The 16,408-nt window shown below is 40.6% G+C and overlaps 1 protein-coding gene across 1 annotated transcript in view; it reads left to right on the top strand.

Moving 5' to 3' along the window:
• The window catches only part of PIEZO2 (piezo type mechanosensitive ion channel component 2), a gene marked incomplete at both ends in the record, with an annotated part of 313,493 nt that overhangs the window by 215,198 nt on the left and 81,887 nt on the right, over positions 1–16,408 (top strand). The window contains 9 exons of the mRNA XM_081996437.1: positions 445–573; positions 1,623–1,661; positions 3,456–3,597; positions 4,000–4,139; positions 6,372–6,608; positions 11,780–11,903; positions 13,553–13,800; positions 14,481–14,629; positions 15,363–15,536. Of these exons, the coding sequence (XP_081852563.1) occupies positions 445–573; positions 1,623–1,661; positions 3,456–3,597; positions 4,000–4,139; positions 6,372–6,608; positions 11,780–11,903; positions 13,553–13,800; positions 14,481–14,629; positions 15,363–15,536 (1,382 nt within the window). The remainder of the gene's footprint in view (positions 1–444; positions 574–1,622; positions 1,662–3,455; positions 3,598–3,999; positions 4,140–6,371; positions 6,609–11,779; positions 11,904–13,552; positions 13,801–14,480; positions 14,630–15,362; positions 15,537–16,408) is intronic.

The following is a 16,408-nucleotide window of genomic DNA, read 5'->3' as shown; positions in this document are numbered from 1 at the left end:
CGGCAGATACATATGCTCAAAAGGTTTTGATCTTTTCAGTTCTTCAGTTGTTTAGTGAAGCAGAATTGGCTTTTCACATACATAGGCAGATGAGAAGAGTGAATTTTCTTTCAATGCACTGCCTTGAAAAGTAAGCATCTGTGTACTAGCTTATGGTATGATCATTTAGTAAGGTAAGGTAGTATGTGGAGGTCTGTGTAATTCTGATATCACCACCAGGATGGCATTGATGGACTGGCAGTTATAGAAAAGCTCTGTCATCATTTCTGAAAATATCATCTCAGTAAGAGTCATCTATCATAGATCGAGTGCATTAGACGCTAAAAGGTGTTTCAGAGACATACTTTGCAGAGGGAGCATCAATTAGGGGAAAATTTAAATTCCTCTGGTAAGATTGTTATTTAGAGAGCTATAACTAGCGTTGTCATTTTTATTGTTTAGCAGATGCCTGATGAAGAGAAATCTGTTAGCAGGGAAGATGAAAAAGAAATAGCCTGCAGCCCAATTCCCATGACAGCGGAGAGAAGACGCAGTCTGTGGTATGCAAGCCACTATACAACTGATGAGAGAAAAGTAAGGCTGGAGGGGGAAGGGTCTCTGCATTAAATGTATTTCAGTCAGTCAATTTTATCACAGTCACTTTGAAAGGAAGGGAAGCAGCATTATATAGGTTGCAAGTAAGAAGATCTTCACGTGTGATTATATAAACCAGATACAATATCAAGGCTGTGTGGCAGAGTAGGAATATATTTTGTAGAAATTAGTAAAACAAAACCAAGAGCCAGTGTAAGGAAGTAAAGGAGAGCATGCTCTATGTTTTGTCTTCTGCATTTAAGAAGTTTAGGGCTGGGCTTTTGGCATTAGGCCATTATCTTTGTGCAAAACAGCTAGAAAGTCTGTCAGGGAGCTAAAACCCGATGTAAAGATCTGATCTGCCTTGTAACTGCTAATTAGCGCTTCTCCTCCTCCAAGCATACTGGTGTCCTGGTGGGATATTTATAGCAGAGCAGTTAAGAGGGTTGGTGTAAAAGCTCCTGGAAAGGTCCAGCTTTCTACCATCTGTCCTCACCAGCTGCAGTGCAGAATTTCATCTCATGAGTTGCAGTCAAATTTGGGATATACAAACACTGCTGAGCCACATATACTCAAGCTCCAAGAACTCCACCATAATAATAGTAATGGTAAATGAGCTGTGAAATGAATATCACATTTTATATGAGTATAAACGTTTAATTGGAAGCATTTTTATGATTCTAATGATCATTTAAAAACTTAGTTTTTAAGCATTGGATCATTAGAAAGACATTAGAAAGCAGTTAATCAGTATAATGCCATACTGATTAATACTTTGACCTAGTATCTAAAATTTCAATGCAACGTTCTCAGTTTTGGTTTAGAATTCACAGGAACATAGAGTAAAGTTATGTCAATGCTATGGCACACTAAGTATCTTTTTATGGAGCATAGTGTACAATTCTGCTGGCTTTTTAAGAATTCTTTCAGAATTTCTTAGTGCAAATCTGCAAAAGTCAGCAAATATGCATGCATGTATTCAAAAAGTTAGACTTATTAATGCTTGAGCCATGCTTCTTTAATAATTTGTCCTTGCATTGCTTTTGCAGCTTCTGTCAATGACCCAAGATGAATACAAGCCATCGGATGTTAGTATACTACTAGTCTTTGTAATTTTGTAATTCTTCTTAATGTGTATAAATACAGATTACACTGATATATACAGACAAAACCCTAGATGACATTTTAAAAACTTCTTTATTTTGGTTAGCCTGCCATTTACCCTATAACCTTGATTATCTTAAATATAACTGTCTTTTGCTTCCTTAATAATTGCACTGAGAAACCACTGATTAGACCTAAAATTGATCATTTGAAATTAGACTGCTTGTAGTAGTACCAACTGGCAAATGATCTTTGCTATTTCATTGGGTTTAAAGAAGATATAAAAATATGCTTTCTAATGCAAGCCATCTTTAAACTTGATTTAGCTTCTTTGCCGTGTTTTTTTTTCAGTAGTGTTGAAATGCTAAGGCCCTTAAAGCATGACTGACAACACATGAGTTCAGTTTATAGATGACAGAAAATCCAAATCTTTGTTTGAACAGACAGCAAATGATCCACTTATCTTGACTGCTATAGACCCTAGCAGACTCTGAAAGCAGAAATATCCCCTCTGTTCAGCATACACAGAATACTGGAGATGCAGATGAACTTTGGGAGCAGCTATAACCGAAATGTGCTCCACAGCCTGTGTTTGGTGTGGCTGCTGAATATAACTGAACGCAACCCAGATACTATTCTGAAACTCTCCACACATGCCTGTGCATAGTTTTGGCAGGCAAAATACAATCCTGTCTCACAGCCTAAGCAGAAGTCACTCTTCAGCATGTACTACCATCAGTAATCCATTGCATGTGAATTTCTGCCCGTACGAGAGATGATACTTACAATTGTGGGTGCTGGAGCCCTAATGCAAACAAGCACAAGGGCTGAAATTTAAGTCACAAAAATAAAACGATGGAAGAGCGTTGAATTAGTACTAGCGCGTGGCATAAATGTGGCATCAATAACAATAATTACCACAACTGATTTTATTAATGGCAGCAAATGTAGATCTCGCCAGTAATAACTAAAAATGGAAAGTAATTTATAACCGTTATTTTCCTAGCTACTGGAAATAACTGGATGTGAACTAAACGTATTAGTTTTCCTGGGAAGGAGGATGAATTTTTGGTTACAGCTTTAACTTAAACGCAGGAGATACAATGATACTTTCCTAGCTTGGCTGTGAAAAGCTAATTTAACCTGGGAAAGGCAGGATGTCTGAAGATGGGCTCACTGAGTTACTGTTTGTGCACTGAGCCGTGCAGTCAATCTTAGCCTTCCCCAGCTGTGGCTGTGTTAATTTAGTCCACCTTTGCACTGTTTTTTCTTTCCATTTAATTTCATAGGTAGGACAGGCCAAGAGAGTGCAAATAGTCATTTACCGTGGCTCAACTGACTGCAGTAACTTAATTGCTTTTGCTTGTGTATCCACACTTTTATTCTTTTTCTGACTGCTTGTGTGTAAACTGAAGTGTTACCTAATGCAATGTGACTTTCAGGGAATTTGAAAAAAACCCTGGCAATCTTTTAAAGGAAATACTTACAGAAGTTCAAAGTTGCAGCAGCATTTCACTGTTGGCTAAAGAACTTCACTGAAACAAATTTGTAATTCTATTGATATTGCACGAAAAGCTAACAACAATTAATTTTGGAAGCTGTTATGCTCTACTTTTGCATGCACCATATAACGCACCCATTTCTTTGGGAGGAAGCAATTGCAGTTACTCGTTCAACTCCTTTCACTGGTAATCCAGCAGTAGCAAAGCACAGACGCAGGAGCCGCGTGGTCCGAAGAGCCACCCTCAGCGCGGTGCCTCTTTCTGTTGTCCTGGCAGGTGCTGCTGGTGACGGTGAACGGGAACCCTGCTGACTACCACACCATCCACCCTACGCTGCCGTTAGAAAACGGCCCGGCCAAAGCAGACATGTACTCAACACCACAGTACAAATGGGAGCCTTCGGATGACGCGTCAGGTAGTGAATTGTCTGGGAATTACCTTTAGTTCCATATTTTTTCTTATTCTGTATCTCCGTTCACTGCCTCTAGCGTTTGTTTTCACTTTGGTAAGCTCTTTGGCCTGTTGAAGTTAAATAATTGCTGTTGCCTTACAATGATGGCTAACCACACAGCAGTTTTGTGAACTGGGCTGTAGGCATATACTAGCCAAAAATACTTTGCCTGCTGAACACTGTGATTGTGGGTTTTGCATTGCTTTACTGCACTCAAATGTAATTTTTCTTTGGCTCCCAACCTGATCTTGGTGATTGCTGTAGAAGTAGCCATCAGAGGGATTACAAGTGAAACCGTTCCAGGAGAGAGTGCATATACTACTTTTAGACCAGCGTGAATTGCCAATAAGAATTTCTTTTTCTACTTAGAAAAGGAAGAGGAAGAAGAGGAGGAAGAGGAAGAGGAAGTTACTCAGGAGGAAAAAGAAAATGTTAAATTACATGCCCTGGTCTCTGTGTTCCAATTTATCATGAAACAAAGTTACATTTGCGCTCTGATAGCTATGATGGTAAGTACTGGCAACAAAAAAAAAAAAGTGTTTTATTTAAAAAATAAATATGTCTTCTCAATGTTTTCCTGAAAGTAATCTCATTGGTTGGTTTTCAGTAAGTGTTTCCATCAGGGTTAGAAAATATCAATACGGTATCTGCATCATTTTGGGTCCATTTTAGCATATTAATACATAATTCGCAAGCCTGCTATAGACATATAAATAGGGCAACATGTGGGGTTCTGGGTAAAGCATCACATTTCTGGGACTGGGAGCCCTGGGTTTTGTTGTCTGTTGAATGTCAGAAGACCATTTGGGCTCAGTTTTCTATTGATTCCAAAGCTTCTGCATAAGCAGGCTTGCCATGCTTTTGCACCACTAAAGTAAATTAAAAAAATACAGTCCCTATTTCAGGTTAAAGCATGCATCCAGTTACTCTCTGAGAAGAAAGGATCTGTAAAGCCTGATTTCCTATATTGACACAGAGAGGTCTCAAGCAATATACAGTTTTGTGCCAAGCAAGATTTTGCTGTTGTTTTACGTTTCGCCCTTATTTCTCTTTCTCATATTGTTGCTTGCTTTTATGCCTGCTTGCAAATACTTTGAGATGCACTGTAGCAAGTTTCCTGCATAATGATTAGATCTCTCTCTATATTCCAAATGCAAGATTTGGTTTTACTGTTTTGGAAAGGTTTCAACTGTGATGAAATTAACCATAAAGCTTCTTGGCCCAATTTTGCATCAAAAATGGTAAAACAAATTAGCTTGGCTGCTTCCTGTTTGCATAAAGTTTCAAACTTTATTTGCTGTCCTTTAACAGGGAAAGTTTCTCAACTAAAGCAAGCAGACTCTGTGCAGAATCTGGATCTGGCTTGATGCATTCTGAGACATTAGCAAGTAGCTGTTTCCATATTGACATAATGCCTCTTTTTCCTATTTTTTAAACTCAAATGCTTCCTATGATCTGCATTTCCTTTTTAATTCATTCCTAGGGTCATATCTGTCATATCAAAGGAGAAGATATATTTGAAGAGCTTTCTTGTAGTTTTATATTGAGACACTACTAGCTTTTTTCTTAGTGGTATATCCATCTTTTATATGACCCAAATTCATTTGTGAATTTATTTATGGTGTAATCTGATGCAAGTTCCACTTACACCATAGCCAAAGACAGCTCAGTGTAAGTTATTTTCTGATGTGGGCACAGAGAAGTAGCATATTAGTGTTTTTCACATACCCTTAAAAGACATAATTTCCAAGGGAGTTGAGCTAAACTGACTGAAATATTCTTAATGTTTTATACTTTTATATCTAAATTTAAAAGAAATCTAAGATGTTTTATTGACAATTATTCTACAGATAACAGGTTGCCCAGAGAGGTGGTAGATGCCCCATCTCTGGCAACATTCAAGGTCAGGTTGGATGGGGCTCTGAGCAACCTGGTCTAGTTGAAGATGTCCCTGCTCACTGCAGGGGAGTTGGACTAGATGACCTTTAATGATCCCTTCCAAGCCAAACTGTTCTATGATTCTATGATTCTATGATTCTATAGCTGAATTTAGTCCTAAATCAATAACACAATATTAATAAAAAATACTTAAAACCCTAATACGTTTCCCTGAATGTTTAATAGAGCAGTTTGCAGTAACTGCAAGCTATAGAAAACATGCTGTAGTCGTATTTCAGGTAATCTAACATGGTTAGTGTAGACTAAATTTTTTTCAGGCTAGGTGTGTGCAGTATGTGCATACCATAGCTTTCTATTCTAAATTGGTTGCACGAAAGCTAGAACAGTATGGAGTTAGCGTAGTTTTGTAAGTCTGTCAAAGGCCTTGAATGTAGTAGCTATTGAGTATGTCTTGCTATTCCTGCTCTGAATTCTTTCCTACTAGTTTTGCAAGAAGATCTTGTGTGCGCAAAAATCAGTCTGTATTGTCCATCTCTTTTAGTTTGGTGTAATAAGAAGCAATGAGTCTGCTTCCAAACCTTACCAAGGTGCAATTAATGCACCAAGCAGCATTTGCCCTCAGCTGTGGACTTCTTAAGAATTCACTTTCTGCACATTCTCGCTGGGGGGGGGGAGGCAGTTGTAGCTGACCCAGTAGCTGATTAATACGGGTGAGAGTCTCATGACAGTGAAAATGTGTGCTAAGTAGAGAAACATAAGTTAAGTGTTTCTGGCAATATGCGTCAATGTTGTTCCTGAGTGTATCTGTGAACATTTTTTCCTTTCTTTCCTCCTTCCACAAGGCATGGAGTATCACATATCACAGCTGGTTGACTTTTGTGTTACTGATCTGGTCGTGCACATTGTGGATGATTCGGGACCGAAGGAAATATGCCATGATCAGTTCACCATTCATGGTTTTCTATGGAAATTTGCTGCTAACGTTGCAGTATATATGGAGTATTGAGCTTAAGAATGATGAGCTTCCTCAAGTATCTGGTTTTTTAGAAAGAAAGGAACCTGGGGAGTTGGCATCAAAGGTAGGTATTACAAAGAGCTGAGATTTATTTATGAAATCACAAAATGTATTGTGATAAAAACTGTGAATCTCTTGGAATTTCTTTAAGAGTGAATCCTCATTATTCAGTATAACCATGTTCAGTAGCAATTCTACAATAAAGGATAACTAATTAAAAATACTGTTCAGAAAATTGCTTATTGCTTGCTAAGCTAATACCAAAATAAATGTTTCAGACATCTTTCTAGATTTTCATTATAATTCTGTAGAAAATTCTGCGTGGATGGAAATTGCTCACTTGTTTGATTTTATAAACTGGATGTAAAACTAGATGTGATTTGACTTGTTAGATTAACACCCATGGGATGTCAGGTCTGCCTCTCAATATGATGGCAACTGGAACTGTGGTGTCATTGCAATTACCAATATTACTCACTCCCTTATGATTTGGCACAAGCATCAGTACATGGCTATGACTCAGCTTTAATTCTTTACCCCTACACCTGAAGCAGCATGAGTTGGAATCCATTTCAGGTCAGAAACAACAGAGTTTGTTGACCTCAGTGCATGATAGATTTTTTTTTTTTCTTTGATGTCTTAAAAGCACTACAAAATGCATTTTGTTTGGCAGGTTTGCTTCTGGGGGAGGGAATGAGCATAACTAGGAAGAGCACCCAAGAGGGGCATCTCACAGAGTGCATCTAGTTGGCACTGGTGCCCTTGCGCTAAGTGAATCACTTCCCTTGTGACTCCTAATTACCATTTAAGGTGATTCTGTACGTGATTTTCCTTGTTGGCAGTGCGCTTTGGACAACCATTTCTGGGTCTTTAATGCATTTGAAAATTAGTGAGTGCTGTTACTATTTCTTTCGTAAAGGTAGGGCTAGTTTAGTAAGAGAGCTGAAGCTCAAGGGGTTCTGCAAGAGAAGTTCTACAGTTTGCTCAATGACTTTGTAAATCTCTAAGGAGTTTTAACTATCTTAATACGTCAGCACCTTTGACATTGCTTCTTATTAGCTGTATCATTGAATACCTAAAACTAGCTGGCCTCAAGAAAGAAAACTTGTGTATATATGGTGATTTGGCCACACCCATAAAACTAATAGAAGGTGTCTAGTGAGGTTTGTTAGGCTGAAAATAATGCACTCTGTAGATTTCACGGAATGACAGAATGGTTGAGGGTGAAAGAGACTTCTGGAGGTCATCTGGTCCAACTCCCCTACTCAAGCAGGGCCATCTAGAGCTGATTGCCCAGCACCATGCCCAGATGGCTTTTGAATATCACCAAGAATGGGGACCTCTCCGCCTCCCTGGGCAACCTGTGCTAGTGCTCAGTCACGCTCAAAGGAAAAAGTGTTTCCTGATGTTCAGAGGGAACCTCCTGTGTTTCAGTTTGTGCCTATCACCTCTGGTCCTGTCACTGGGCACCACTGAAAAGAGCCTGGCTCTGTCCTCTTTCTACCCTCCCTTCAGGTATTTATAGAAATTGGATGAGATTCCCCAGAGCTTTCTCTTCTTCAGGCTGAACAGTCCCAGGTCTCTTAGCCTTTCCTTATAGGAGAGGTGCTAAAGTTCCTTCATTTTCATTGGCCATCCAGCTGGAATTTCTCCAGTATGTCTATGTGTCTCTTGCACTGGGCACCAGAACGGCACACAGCACTCAAATTGTGGCCTCACAAGTGCTGAGTAGAGGGCAAGGATCACCTCCCTCAACCTGCTGGCAACACTTCTCCTAATACATTCCGGGATACCATTACCCTTATTTACTGTAAAGGCACCTTGCTGGCTCATGTTCAACTTGGTGTCCCCCAGGACCCCCAGGCCTTTTCTGCCAAACTACTCTCCAGCTGGTCAGCCCCCAACATGTAACGGTGCATGAACTGGTTGTTCCTCCCCAGGTGCAGGACTTTGCACTTCCCTTTGTTGAACTCCATGATGTTCCTGTCAGCCCATTTCTCAAGCTTGTTGAGGTCCCTCTGGATGGCAGCACAACCCTTTGGTGTATAAGCCACTCCTCCCAGTTTTGTGTCATCAGCAAACTTGGTGAGGGTACAGTCTGCCCCATCATCCAGATCATTAATGAAGATGTTGAACAGGACTGGATTCAGTATTGACCCCAGGGTACATCACTAGTCACTGACCTCCAACTTTATGCCACTGATCACCAACACCCTGAGCTCAGCTGTTCAGCCAGTTTTCAATCCACCTCACTGTGTGCTCATCTAGTCCATACTTCATCAGCTTGTCTATGAGGATTGTATAGGAGACGGTGTCAAAAGCCTTCCTGAAGTCTAGGCAGACAATATCCACTGCTCTCCCCTCATCTAAGACAGTCATTTCATCGTAAAAGTTTATTGGGTTGGTCAAGCATGACTTCCCCTTGGTGAATCCACACTGACTATTCCTGATTATTTCCGTGTCCTTCAAGTGCCTGGAAATGGTTGCCAGGGCTAGCTGCTCCATCACCTTGGAATCATAGAATTATAGAATGGTTTGGGTCGGAAGGGACCTTTAAAGACCATCTAGTCCTACTCTCCTGCCATAGGCAGGGACATCTTTCACTAGATGAGATTGCTCAAAGCCGCATCCAACCTGACCTTGAACACTTCCAGTTAGGCGGCATCCACAACTTCTCTGGGCAGCCTGTTCCAGTGTCTCACTACCTTTCCGGGGATTGAGGTGACGTCGACCAGCCTGGTTGACCTGAGGTTGACGTAGGTCCCTGGGTCCTCCTTGCCCTTCTTGAGGGTAAGAGTGACACTTGCTTTCCTTCAGTCTTCCAGCACTTCTCCCAGTCACAATCAATCAAAGATCATTGAGAGTATCCTCTGCAATGACATCAGCCAGCTCCATCAGCACTCACGGGTACATCCCATCAGGACCCATGGACTTACGTATGCTCAGTTTGCTTAGAGTATTCCCTGACCTGATCCTCTTTCACCAAGGGTGTGTCTTTCTTGCTTCAGACTTTTCCACATTCTCTGGGACCTGTGATTCCTGAAGCCTGGTCTTGCCAGCAAAGGCTGAGGCAAAGAAAGCATTTAGTACCTCAGCCTTTTCCATGTCCTGTGTCACCAGAGCCCTTGCGCCACTTAGCAGTGGGCCTACATTTTCCCTAGTCTTCCTTCTTCTGCTTATGTACTTACAGAAGCTCTTCTTGTTGCTCTTGATATGCCTCACCAGACTCAACTTCAGGCCTTGGCTTTTCTAACCATGTCTCTGCACGCTCAGCCAGCGTCTCTATATTCCCCCCAGGTTATCTGGCTCATCATCCATCCCCAGGCAGAGCCCATGCATTCCTGCTGTGCTGTCATGCAAATCACAACTCCACATCTTCCTGGCCCGTGCTTCCTAAAGAGGCTGTATCTCTCCATTGCAGCTATGTAAGCCATCACCCGCTGTCTCTGTGATCCCAATAAGATCGTAGTCCTGCACAGAGGTCTCTAATTCCTTGTGTTTATTCACCATGCTGCATGCATTACTGTACAGGCATTTCAGAGAGGCACCCAGCATGCTGATTTACCAGGAAGTATCTGGAAGGTTTCCCTGTAATGGTGCCTTGAAAGCATTTCCTTGCTACATACAAATGCTTGAGGTGACACCCCCCCCCCCCCCATAAGCCCTGTTTTGTTGATTATGTATTTCCTTTCATTCATATCACCCCAGGTGCCCTTTGCTTGTCAGTCCTCTCCATCACTCCCTCTCAAGGCTGCTAGTAACTCTGTCCCTCCCAGTTATTCCTAGTTTAAAGCCCTTTGAATAAAGATTGAATTTAAATAAAGATTGGATACTGCATTCTGCAAAGAGAGGAAAATAGAAAGAAATGTACTGTAATTCTTTCCGCATAATTTTCTGCAAGCTGTGTGTGTGTTTCTTTGTCTGAAAAGGAAATAAGATGGATGCTGTAAAAAGTGGACTGGAAGCATTTCTTTGATCTGCAATCCTTGAAGACTTTTCTTAGAGCCAGCTCTGGCTCTGGAAATACCAAAGAGAACAAGGTGTAAATGCAGTGGGGAGATGGAGCTAATCACTGCAGAACAAATCCATGTTTTACAATATCAGTGGTTTGTGTTGCAAAAGCCAGAGCTCCAGGAGGTATCTGGAGAAGATGTGACAATTCACACAGGCTGACAATCTTCTGCGGCAGGGAAAACAGGGTCAGGGAAAACAGCTGTCGCTAGCCTGGGACCTCTCCTTTCCCCCATGATGTACTTGCATGGTCGGTGAAAAACAGGAGAGTTCTTCACATTGTGCTACTGGCCTTGGCGTTCTATTGTATGTGAAATACTTGGCTCTTACATGTTTCCTAGTTCAGATTTTATTCTTCTAGCTTGTAAAGTAATTAAATAACCCTTGTTCTGCACCCCTGAAATCAGTGGAAACTTTGCAGAATGTAAACATAAAATCAAGTGTGTGATGAATAGACATCATGCTGTTTTCTGAATTTTGGCCATCTCTCAGTATTGCAAGCTGTTGAATTTAGCTTTTTACAAAACACAGAAATGCAGTCTTCATTGAAGAGATTTATTTATTTCTAAGGTATCCTGCTGTTATGGAATTATCATCTGTTAAAACTCTTCAAAGAATTAAGAGCTATCTTAAATCTCATAACCGCTCCAAATGCAAGGCATATTCAGTTGACTGTCTTTTGTAACTTAAAGACACACAAAGAAATTCATGTTTTTTCAATTAACTGCATTTAAGCACCTGAAGTAACAAACCTCCTAAATCAAAAGCCTTAGGATATATACCGAACCCTACTAATGACAATACACTCACCTGCCTGTGCTTCTTCCCTGCAAGAAGGGAAAAATTAACAGAAAAGGACAGATGAAAATTGTACCAATCAATATATAAAGAGAAGATCCTTCAACTTATAAGACAGGAGTTAAAAACTGAATAGAATGGGGGAGAATAGAACCATATAGGCAAATACCTTTAAGAAAAGATGCAGAGTGAAAAGTTATTACTCAATGGAAAAGTGCAAATGAAATGAAGTTGTTTTTAATGCAGGATGTTTCCTAAATGACTTAACTCCCACAAAGATGCACTTTGACACTGACGCCGTTGTTGCCATTTTCTGATGAACGGAGAAAACAAAAGCATGCAAAATTTATGAAAACATATGTTTGTATCAGCAGGATATAGGATGTACAATTAGTCTGTTGTTTTTGTTTTGATTTTTGTTTGCAGATTCTTTTCACAATTACTTTCTGGCTACTGCTTAGGCAACACCTCACTGAACAAAAAGCACTTCAGCTAAAAGAAGCTACTTTATCTGAGGTCAAAGTCGGAAATGAAGAAAATGAAGAAAAAGGTAAAGCCATGTCCAGTTCAGTCTTGTCATGGTAGAAGTTCCAGTTAGTGAATTTCCGTAATGCTGAAAGCAAGTAGAAAGATACCTGTTATTAGCTAAGGAAGATATTACGAAATCTGTGTGCAACTGTCTCTTGGGATATAAAAAGAAAGTACCTTTGACCTTCAGAAATGCAAATAAAATGAGAATTCTCTTTACTGTTGAACTGCAAAAAAATGGAAGATAATTGAAATGACTTATTTGAGAAATGTCATGGAACTTCCGAATAATTAGTTTACTCCTGTGACCCAAACACAAGCCAGCAGATTAACTGCCATAGAAGTTTAACCACAGCAGAAGAATTTACATAGGAAAAGTCAGTTGCTAAATTCCTTGGAAGTTGTGTTTGCACACATAAACACTTCTACAAAACCAGAAGTTAAACTACTAACTTCAGTGGGAAAATAAGCATGTATATTTTCAGTGCATAGGCTCATGCGATCGGAAGCATACCTGAGAGCAAAGTTTACTGCTACAGTTTCAGCTCGACTCACAGCTTGGTGGCCTGTTCTCTCTTTTGCTGCTGGGCACGTGTTCCCCAAACCTTTCTTGCCCTTTTCTGTCTCTCTGGGTGTTGATCTGAACAAGTTCAACTCACTGAAATGGTAGAGAGATGGGCTGGGAAGCAGTGATGTAGCTTCCTGTTTGAGTCATTACAATATTTGCCTTAGTTAAAACATCTGATCAGTGTCAGAGCTGGACACTGCAAGGATTTCAAAGGCAAGAGCAAGGCAAGAGTCTGAGAAGAGGGATAGTAAGTGGGACAAAAGGAGCAGACAAGCCTTTTGATGGTGAAGTCCCGATATCCTTCTCAATGCGAAGAAGAGCATTACAGCTACGTGCTATGATTTTGACAAGCCCTGTTATCCAGATAGTTGCGTATGTGTACTTGCTACTGGGGGGACATTTACCCTGCCCTCCACAAGCCTCACAAGGTTAATAACTGGGGAATGCTGACCTCTTCATAGGGCAAAAGCAGCTTGTCTTCTCTGCAATGGCTCAGGTACAGCAGAAGAAGCTGGAGAAGTGGTAGTTTCTTTGAAAAACAGCAGCATTAGTGCAGCATTTATATTTTTTAAGCTTGTTTGGTTTTATGTTAATGTTTTCTCTTGCTTGTGTTTTTTGGAGGTAATCACAATATTCTCTAAACGACAAAACTCAAGATGAGAGGTTCAAACTCAAGATGAGAGCTTAACCTGTAAACTTGAGATGAGAGCTTGCTAGTGGTTTCTTTGTTTTCCAGTTTAAGAGGTTTCTTGCCCAGGAGTATAGGTATTGCCACAGAAAGTGTTTTGGCTGTTTTCCATTATACAACCCTTAGGCTCTAATTTTCTGCTACAGCTGCCTGCATTTCAGACAAAGTGAGGACAGGTGTCTGGTAAGGACATGTAGCTAAGCACCATGTGGCTCCAGGAGCAGGTTGAAGCTTATATGAAGTTAAAACTCCTTTCCCTGCTCTGGAGGCATGTATGACTCAGAAATACAGTCTTTTGTAAATATTGTGTTTTAAGTGTATGTGTTGTGTGCAGAGATTCTACTTTCCACCCATTTCGATTCTTACTAAAAGTCCCCAAAACAGCCACAGGCCAAATGTGACTCTGTATTTGCAGAAGAGGATTTGCAAGAGGGAGAAGTGGCAGAAGAACAGGAGGAGGAGAAGGAGGAAGAGGAGGAAGAGGATGATGAGGATGAACAGGATATTATGAAAGTCCTGGGGAAGCTGGTGATGGCTATGTTCATCAAGTACTGGATTTACGTCTGTGGGGGCATGTTCTTCTTTGTCAGCTTTGAGGGTAGAATTGTCATGTACAAAATCATCTATATGGTATTGTTCCTCTTCTGTGTGGCCCTCTATCAGGTAAGTGAGAAACTGTGTTAACTAAATTTTGTCTTTCAGTACAATGGTTCATACTTTTACCTTGGTAATAACGTAGCTCCAAACAGAATTCGTAAACAATGTGTTTGTTCTTTAGTTAGGTACAACATAAGAAGATCATCTGAAGGGGTTAAGACTAATTCTCCTTTGGCTTTTGATTATAGTAACAGGCAAAGTGCACACAAATGAGATGCATACAATATACACCTCTGCTCTGGGACTCCACCTCACGTGACCATGAGCTTTGGAACCTGTGTGGGAAAATTCTGGGCCTGTGCACGTCTGACATAGCTACCAGTTTTTGCGACAAGCTGGTCCACACAGTTTCCACACCCCAAAGAGCATGAAGTCCCTCTCTTCCTGGACTTTCATCACCGTCAGGTGATGAAATTGGGTGACTGAAGCTGTCCCTGGCCTTTATGTCTATGGCCATGTCCCAACAGACATTTTTTATACAAAAGTGTGTACTTGGGTACATATGCATCAGGATTAAAAACTGTATCTCAAAGTACTGTGGCTGCTGTTGGGTAAGCGTTGTTTACTTCAGGCCATCTACGAAAAATAGTATTCTTAGTCTTTGTCTGCCAGTACAGTCTTGTCAGTATTTTCGTCAGTGTCTTTGCCTTCAGCTTGTTTCAACATCTTTAGTGTGTGATTTGCAGGTGCACTATGAATGGTGGAGAAGGATTTTAAAATACTTTTGGATGTCAGTGGTTGTTTACACCATGTTGGTACTTATCTTCATCTATACATACCAGTTTGAGTCGTTCCCTGGGTTGTGGAAGAACATGACAGGCCTGGATGAAAACAAGTTAGTGTTTTCAATTACTTTTTTTTTTCCGGACTTTTGAGTCCAGTGTGGTGGAATGCTCTGAGAGCAATCTTCCTTCTTGTCTGGGAAAAACATCATGAAGCCATCCCCTGAGACTTAGCTCAGCTGTGAAACCGTAGATTTATTGGTGTAACAATAGAGATGAGCAAGGGCATGACAAGGCCTCAAAGAGTCATATTTCATCTGCTGCCAAGGCCTTGGCACCAGTCCTGTTTCCAGTACAGTGCCAGTTCTCCTCTCTACCTCTGACCATAGGAGGAAGACCTGGGAAGAGATTAAGGGTAGATTTGCAGGATGTCTGGATCTGATGAAGGCAGACATGCCTTCCTGCTAATAAGGAGGGCTGCGTTTCTTCCTCCTCATGATGCGTTGGGTGTTTCTCAACAGGAACTTACATGGGCAAGTATATGCAATATGAGTGGATTGCCAGTGCAGGGCTTTCACTCGGAGCCAACTCATCTGGTTCAAGAGATCTATGGCAGTGTTGGTTCATTTGACTCTCTACATTTACAGTCTCTCTCTACGTTCCTGAGTCTAAATGCAAGATACTTGCATTGTAAAACTTGCTGATTTAGAAGAGTTTTAAAAACTAAAAACGTATTACAGGTACAAGCTCATTATTTCCTATTGCAAATTATTTGTAATTATGTCTCATGTCAAGAAAAAGATTTTAGTGTGAAAAGGTGGCTTAGTGACTTACTTTTTTTTCCAGACTAGCGGACCTTGGCTTAAAACAGTTTTCTGTGGCTGAGCTATTCACACGCATCTTTATCCCCACCTCCTTCCTACTGGCATGTATCTTACACCTTCACTACTTCCATGACCGATTTCTCCAGCTCACTGATTTAAAAGCTGTAACCAGCAAACAGGACAACACTATTTACAGGTAAAGAAACAAAGTAAATGGAGCTATTAAATATCTGTATGAAAATGCTGCTTCTGACTGTCTTGTAATGCTTACTTTTCATTAGATGTTATTTTCCTTTGCTACGAGTACCTGGCTTAAAAAGAAGGTGTTCAGTATCCAGCACCCCACTACACAAACAACCACCAAATTATCTGTCTTCCCCCACTTCCCCCTACACACTGAAGTTTTTCATTTTGTGGTACATTTTCAAAGGTACTAACGGTATTTATGTATTTATCGCATTGGCTTTGACCTTCAATGGGAGTTAGGTGCTTAATTGCTATGTGTGCCTTTTTGTAAGTCCTGTCAATAATAGGAAATATGGCTTTTAATTTGGGTCACTTCTGTTTTCAATGTCTTGTTTCGAGGGCCAAATGAAGATTGGGAGATCTTTGGCAAATACCACATTTGCATTGGACAATTAGGCCTTTTTGTAAAGTTGAACTTCAGAAATGGAAAAATCCCAAACCTGTGGTTACTCTTTAAAGTGCTGACCCTTGGATATGCTAGCTCTTTGAGACATTCAGCAATCTCATCAAGACGTTCATTAGCATTTTTTCATGATTCTGGGACCTCACTTTTCCTATGTTTAACTCTTCCGTATTCTCCTGCATAAAAGCATATCTGACCTAGGGTCCTGTTCCAGGAGTATGAGACATGTGGTTTCATAGTACATACTATCATATTATGTGATGATATTTACTCTAATTCTTTGAAGAAACCAATTCATTTAGACACTATTTTTAGCATTCACCTGTCCAGTGATAAGTGTAACTCAGCTGCACTTCCCTGAATGGGGAGTAGCTGCATAACGTCACGTATGCCACAGTGTGTTGTGGAATAATGACAGT

Source organism: Phaethon aethereus (assembly GCF_964289735.1).
Source record: "Phaethon aethereus genome assembly, chromosome: 2".
NCBI classification, from domain to species: Eukaryota; Metazoa; Chordata; class Aves; order Phaethontiformes; family Phaethontidae; genus Phaethon; species Phaethon aethereus.
The sequence above is the reverse complement of the archived record's forward strand: the minus strand, read 5'-3'. Positions and strand labels throughout refer to the sequence as shown.